The following is a 6,924-nucleotide window of genomic DNA, read 5'->3' on the forward strand; positions in this document are numbered from 1 at the left end:
ACTCCTGCCATGCTCCAGCGGTTACTGGAGCTGTATGTTGTAGGCACTACCAGTTTTGGCAGCTCCTCAATTCAGCCGAGCTAGTAGGAATGACCTGCTCCGCAGACATACACTTCTCAGGCTGGGCTGCATTACGGGACGTGACCAGAAGTCAGAGGACAGATGGGCAGCACTGCAAGGGTGGGCCAAGCCTGAAAGCAAGTGAAGATACAAGATCACACAGTACTTGCATTTGGCAAGTCCATGCACAGCTTCCATCCCTTTTGCCTACAAACTTGCATGGATCTATAAGGCACAGTTGTTGCCAAAACAAAAATTAAATTATTATTTCATATATATATTCTATTATACATATATCACCCTGTTTCTACCCTATATCCACCTGACCAAACTTCCTTGTTTCTTCCTGGAGAAAACGTGCTGCTTCTGCCCACTGGCAGCAGGGATACTTCAACGATGAGCCGCAGAGCGGGAGAGGGTGGTACGACAGAGCAGAACTCCCTTCAAGGTCTGCGAGCTGGCAGAGGTTACCTGAAAGAAACAGCACGACAGTCCTCAGGAACAGAAAGGCTGAGGAGGATCCATTCTAATTTTAGGCTCTCCTGGCAGCAGCTGCTCTAGAGAACAGCACTGTGCAAGAAAAAGAGCCCACGGAAACAAGCATTGCAGAGAGGTCACCTTCACCAACACATAGTCCCCTGGCTGGGCTCTGACCAGAGCCTTGGAGCCCGCAGCATCCTCTATCTCAGCATCAGGAAAGATCACCTTGATGTTGCCGTCATTCCTCCCACACAACGCCGAGGCAGAGCGCTTGCTGGGCTGAAAGGAGGACAGGGAACATTACCTGCACGGCAACAGCTCTGATTCAGTGCTGGGCTTTATTGCCTCAGGAATTAATTGAGCACTATTGCCAGTATTAAAATCCACATTCCACGCTGTTAAGCACGGCATGTAACAAAGCCCTATGGCCAGAGCTGCTGTGTTGACACCCACACACCAAAAGCAATGGTTCAAAGCCTGCACTAATTCAGTGCTTGGCCAGAGACATGTCTCTAACCTATCCCATTCCCCTGTGTTCAGCTCAGGGCTCTGGAAAAAATCAGGCTGTCTGCTTATGTGTGAAGACATGGTCTTGGAGTCCTAGGACTGCATGGGGAAAGTGAGAAGGGCAGGCAGAAGTGATGATTCCTGTGTACTGCCTAAGAGTTTCTTGGCCAGTCAGAGGGGAGAAGGACAATTCCGTTCCAAGCACACTCACCCCCTCCACCAGCACCAGCTGAGACTGGCCCACCATCGCCTCGTTTGCCCTTGCAGCCTCCTCTCGAAAGACGGTAATGAGCTCCTCCAGCCGCCTCTTTTTTATGTCTGCAGGCACATTGTCTTGCAGCTGGTGATACGCCCGGGTTTTCTGTAAACAGACAAAGCAAGTATGGCCCCTCAATAACCAGATAGTCTGAGATCAGAACCTTGTCTGACCCCAGCCAGCTTGGGTGCTCTTCAAGCAACAGCTTTCCACGCATCAGTTTGTATTTACAAGTTCAAGGAATGTTTTCAGGTGCTAAGCACCAGCAACATCCTTGAGTTCCTCATATTCTTTCTGTACCACTTTTTTGGTAGGTTTGATATAGGTTGCTGAGTATTGGTGGTTGTGTGAAGTGGTTCTGCAGCTCCTACGTGAGATGTGGACAGACAGGCTACAGACACAAGGATAGGCAATGGATTCTACTACTTCTAGTCCCATGTGCTGAAAGGTGATCCATATTCCTTCGCTTATGTTTCCCAACCTCCTGTCCTCTTCCCCATCAGTAACGTACACTTTGGAGAGCACTCTAATGGACACTTGTCAACTATTCACTCTTCTCATGGAAATACCTTCTGAAGATTCACCACTTCTCTCCAGACTCGATTGACAGAGTCTCTGTAGCTGGGCTCCAGCCCAGCTACATCAGCACAATTTCTCATCAGTAAATAAAAACGGACCTGTAGCCAGGTCTCTGCAGACATAGCTGCTTCATTGCAATCACTCTGCAGTATCCGCAGAACCAGGTCATGCAATCAGTAACCAGCCCCGATGCTCACACAAGGGAGCCGGAAGCCTTTCAGGCACAAAGATGGCCCCTGCAGAACCACATGCCCTAGAAGTGTTGCATGCAAGTAAAGGAAAAAAAAAAAAATAATCTACCAATGTAACAAGTCTTTAGGTATTATTTTCAATAGATTTTTTAAAAAGTCTTACTGTGAGAAGCAGCACTCGGGAGTTAGGTGAGACACGCAGAGATAACAGTCTTCTCTACCAGGTCCTGCACTCACCTGTCTCATGCTGTAGGCAAACAGGAAGCCTACATTGTAGCGGACTTCCCGCAGCAAGGACACAGTCTGCTGGTGATCATCTTCTGTCTCTCCACAGAAGCCAGCAATGAAATCACTGCTTAAGCTCACTCCTGCAACAGAAACACAGCTTTACACTTCCCTCAAGGAAGAGGGGAACACTCCACTCAAGAAAGGACAGCAAGATACAGCTGTGCTGAGCTCAGACCAAGCTAAAGGGAACACCTACCTGGAATGGAGTCACGCACATGGTGTACAAGCTCTAAATATGCCTCTCTTGTGTATCTGCAATGAGCAACACATGGATTTGCTAATCAGAAAACCATGACATTGGTGAGGAGAAACCAGCACCCTAAATCAGAGGTCAGGGCACAGGACTCCTCATGGCATTTGCTTACCCTCGTCGCATGGCCTCCAGGACTCGTGTGCTTCCACTCTGAGCTGGGAGGTGAAGCTGTTTGCAGATGTTGTGTCGCTCCTGGATAAGCTGCAGGACCTGTGACGAGCAATCAAGAGACAAACATCACAGACAGCTCGACTCTACCAGGATGCCAAAGCAAAGTGTCTTCCCTGGTGTCACCATTTAAGCCAGCAAATTGCAAACTTGCCAGCTTCAGCACAAACATTCCCAGGAGCTGCTGTTCTCAATTCTGCGATTCCGCATTCCCTTCGGGAAGGAGGCACAGCCCATATCTAGCAGTTCTGAGCTGCCTGCAGAGGTCCAGGCATTTATTTTACACTTGCCTCATCAGGAAAATCCTTGGGGTGTGGAGAGGTGAAACGGATCCTCATTTCTGGATCAATTCTAGAAACCTGGTCTAGAAGATGTGCAAAGCGCAAGCCTCCCGGTTTAGCTTTGTAGACTGTGCTAAAGCCACGACTGAGGACTGGGGTGGCAGCTGATTGAAACTGCACTTCAGACATGTCTCGAAAGCTGTTGACGTTCTGACCCAAAAGGGTCACTTCTTTCACTCCCTATAAAAATAAACAGAGAGGAAAAAATACAACCCAGTCAGGACGGTTAAGCTGCAAGGGCAGCCACGGTTTTACCCTTACTTTAAGGAGAAGTCTCCAAGGGAAGTCCTCCCTTCCCTGTCTGTCTCAGAGCATTACAAGGAGAATCCAAAAGCCACTGGTTGAACCCTATGGTAACCTCATGTCCACAGACAAAGGCGGCGTCATTGGTCAAAGGTATCACTGAAAATACTTTCACTGGGAACCATCCTTCCTCCCATGGTTTGGGGAGGTGGGAAGGGGGCTCTGCCTCACCTGATCTGAGAGCATCCTCACTTCCTGCAGGATGGACGCGATGGGGCGGCTCCTTTCACGCCCACGGGTGAAGGGCACGATGCAATAGCTACACATGTTGTCACAGCCCCGCATGATAGATCTGCCAAGAGGTAAAGCACAGGTCATACTACAATTGCTCTGGAAGAATCATCTGTGTTGCATCCTACCCTGCTTTGACCTGGCCTTCAGCCAGCTCCCTTGGCCTGTAGCACACACAGCACCAGCTCCGAACACAGATCTGCAGCTTCCCCTTACGCACCGTTCCAGCCAGAGCTGGCTTCCACTTGCCCCTAGCTAACGCCTCCTGATTTGTCATGCACATTTCCAAGAAACTTGTAAAGCAACTAAGGAGGCATAGACTTGCACTGCAGCCTGGCAGTGATGAAAGATCCTTCTGCATCCTGTTCCTACAGAGGGTGATACTGTTCTTCTGTACTCTATGGCCAAACTGAGCAGAGTCTGATTTCAGGTTTGGGAATCTTATTATCAAAACCAAAGAAATGGAAACAAAACCAACAGAAGTTGCAATGCATGGAGGATTAGAAGAATTAAACAGGAGAACCTGGGGCAGGACATAGCAGAAGGCAAGGGATGAGAGAGATACAGACTTTAGAAAGGCACAGATGTCAGTGGGACAGAAATCACTAGGTGCAGTGTCAGGCTTAGACAATCAGCACTCTCAAAGGAGAGTAAGAGAAGCCCGCAGACAGCCAGAGCACAGGGCAGTCTCTCCAGGGCTCAGTCAGACAGTAAAGCAGCAGCAAACACACAGTCTGGTAGACTCATGCCTCTGGGCTGCTGGGAGCGAGTGCAACCAGGCATTGCATCTCTTGGGTAGCTGCTGTCACTGACATGTCTATTCTGCACAGCCATATTTCCAAACCAGAACCACCGAAACATGCACAGGGAAAAAAGGTACTTACACAAATGCTGTTGTGCCACCTGCACTAGTTTGGACAGGTAGAATATCTGCGTAAGTCTCATCTAGTGATAGCAGGACATTAGCAGCTTGCTGGCCAGACTCTGCCACGGCCAGCAGCCGGGGAAGGTCACGATACGCATCAGGGCCTGCCACAATATCGACTAGCTTCTCCCTGTGCAGAATCTCCTCCTTAAGCCTCTCAGCCATGCATCCTGCCGCCAAAGGAGAAGGGTCCTTGTGAGGAAGTGTCCACCCCCCCCCGTGACACCTCCACACCCCTTCACTAGCTGCTTTCACCCTGCAGAAAAGGCTTGGTGCCACCAGAGGGGAAGAGGAAATGCAGCACGATGGGATGTGGCACAAAAGCATGTGCTACCCACTGCTGCACATCCCGCCAGGTACCTAGAATCCCAATGCGGAGAGGTAGGCGAGCCTGCTGCCGCCGGGCTTTCAGCGCCTTGAGGTGCTGCAGGCGATTCCAGATAGCCCGCTCTGCCTTCTCCCTGGGAAGGCAGGAAAACAGTGGTTATTCCGCTTGTTGCGCTTTAACAGTTCTCCAACCTGAGGCGGCCCAAGTGCTTTGAGAGGAGAATTCAACTAAAGACAGGGAATCATCCACTTGATGGATCCAATGGCACATGAAAGTGTTGTTTGTGGTGTGCGGATTATGTCTTGAGTCTATCTTATCTACTACCGTTTCGCTTGTTTGGGAGTATCTGTGCTGCAGAAACAAGTCAGAGACAGCTCTTGTGGAGAAAAAGTCTGCCTTAGCCAGCCACTATGAGCTACCTTGCAAGTGACAACGAGTGTTCAATATCTTCTGCATTCAGAAAAAACAAGCAAAGTTCCCTATATATTTATATCCCAAATTTCCCCCAAATACCTTTCCCAAAGTATTGAAGTACAGACCCTGTACTAGAGAGACAGTCACTTCAAGAGAAGACAGGAGAATATTAAACAAAAATAAAATCATTAAAGCACAAATCCATGCAGGTCTCTAACTGCCCATGGCATATACACAGAGCTTACACTACCAAAGAACTACTTCTCACTATAAAGAAAAGCAATTCACAGCACAATTAAAGTTATACATCGTAGCATCAGCTAGCTCTACCCTCAACTAAACAGGCAGTTTCACATCTGCATGCTCTTTTCCTCACACAACACATTTATTGCCTTGGTTTTCAAGTGGTAATTCCTTAAAAACTGTCCAAAACCAGCAATAACAAAAGTTTCCTTACCTCACAGAACAGGTGACAAGGAGAATCACATCTGCCTAAGTTGAAAACAAAAAAGGAAGAAGAATTTGTAAAAGCCAAACGGTAAGAACTCATGCCCTGCATGGGTTACCTGAAAAGGCAGACTACAAAACTCACTTAACTCAGCGAAAAAGATCTGCCCAAGTATGCAGTGGGCTTCAACAAACAAAAGTGCAAGAAACTAAGAGAAGACAAGCAGAGTCTTCCACTAAACGGCAGAAGTAAACTCAAAGAGGAGTCAGGGGCATCCTGCTGTGTCCAATCCCTCTCCAACTGAGAAGGAACCCAGCAGTTTAAAGAAAAAAAGACAGCCCACATCTTTCTAGCACACTTATTAAGTAGTTTCCTTTACTTCACAGAACTGAGACTGCAAAAATCAAAACATCCTGCAGGATTACACTCCAGACAAAGCTGGACTCGCAGGCACAGCAGTGGTGTGATGCCCTCGCAGATCTGCACTACAGGAGAGCTGCCAAAGTGCCTTACCTCATCCAACTCCTTTGTCCTCGTGTAGCCATTCTTCTGCAGGATGGCCCAGGCAATCTCCGTGTCATTGACATTCATCTGGCAGCCATACGTCTCCAGGTACACTGTTAACAAAGGCAGTGTGACGCAGAACCCTGCTTCAGCTCTCACCTACAACCTGTTTCTATGACCCTTCCTATAGGAAAGAACCTTCAGCCCCACCGCTGGAGAGAGCCAGGCAAGCAGCACAAAAGCTACCTTCACTTGCAGCCCATATGGAAGGGATAAACCAAAAATAACGACAGGCTCTGGGAAACCTGAGTGCCTCAGAGTACGTCACTCCAATGTGACAGATCTGGACCGTGGCTTGCAGAGAATCAGAAGCTGTGTTGTTACAGAGATATCAAGTTTAGTGCAATGAAATCCCCCCTCCCCAGGGCATCACCACCTGAAAGCTCTGCCACAGCCCCGGCTGACAGCCCAGCACATGGTCTGTGACGAGGTGCCAGAGCAACCCACTCCCCAATTCATCTTCACAGCAATAGAAGACACACCAGTGAGCGCGTGGCCAACGACCTGGACTTCTTCTAACATCAAAATGCCCTTCAGGGCCCCAAAAGGGCCCAAACAACTCATGTTCCCCCCCTCAACACTGCACTG

At 48.8% G+C, this 6,924-nt stretch overlaps 1 protein-coding gene across 1 annotated transcript; it reads right to left on the reverse strand.

Annotated features, from left to right (window-relative positions):
• Positions 1 to 450: 450 nt before the first annotated feature.
• Positions 451 to 6,381, reverse strand: CDK5RAP1 (CDK5 regulatory subunit associated protein 1). The gene is made up of 12 exons (XM_009705525.1): positions 6,286 to 6,381; positions 5,782 to 5,816; positions 4,943 to 5,043; positions 4,542 to 4,752; positions 3,598 to 3,718; positions 3,073 to 3,303; positions 2,727 to 2,824; positions 2,558 to 2,613; positions 2,311 to 2,441; positions 1,259 to 1,408; positions 679 to 819; positions 451 to 531 (listed from the first exon to the last, which is right to left on the reverse strand). The coding sequence occupies exons 1-12, from the start codon at positions 6,361 to 6,363 to the stop codon at positions 451 to 453; spliced, it is 1,434 nt and encodes a 477-aa protein (XP_009703827.1). The 5' UTR covers positions 6,364 to 6,381.
• Between the last annotated feature and the right edge of the window lie 543 nt (positions 6,382 to 6,924).

This window comes from Cariama cristata, unplaced genomic scaffold (genome assembly GCF_000690535.1).
Source record: "Cariama cristata isolate BGI_N322 unplaced genomic scaffold, ASM69053v1 scaffold3378, whole genome shotgun sequence".
Lineage (NCBI taxonomy): Eukaryota > Metazoa > Chordata > Aves > Cariamiformes > Cariamidae > Cariama > Cariama cristata.

Excerpts from the sequence above, each read along its gene's own strand:
- CDK5RAP1 (XM_009705525.1), bottom strand. The coding sequence starts at position 6,363 with ATGAATGTCAATGACACGGAGATTGCCTGGGCCATCCTGCAGAAGAAT. Across the intron at positions 2,825-3,072 it reads CCAAGGATTTTCCTGATGAG|GTCCTGCAGCTTATCCAGGA; the intron begins GCAAGTGTAAAA and ends TGCTCGTCACAG. Across the intron at positions 532-678 it reads GGGACTATGTGTTGGTGAAG|GTAACCTCTGCCAGCTCGCA; the intron begins GTGACCTCTCTG and ends TGTTTCTTTCAG.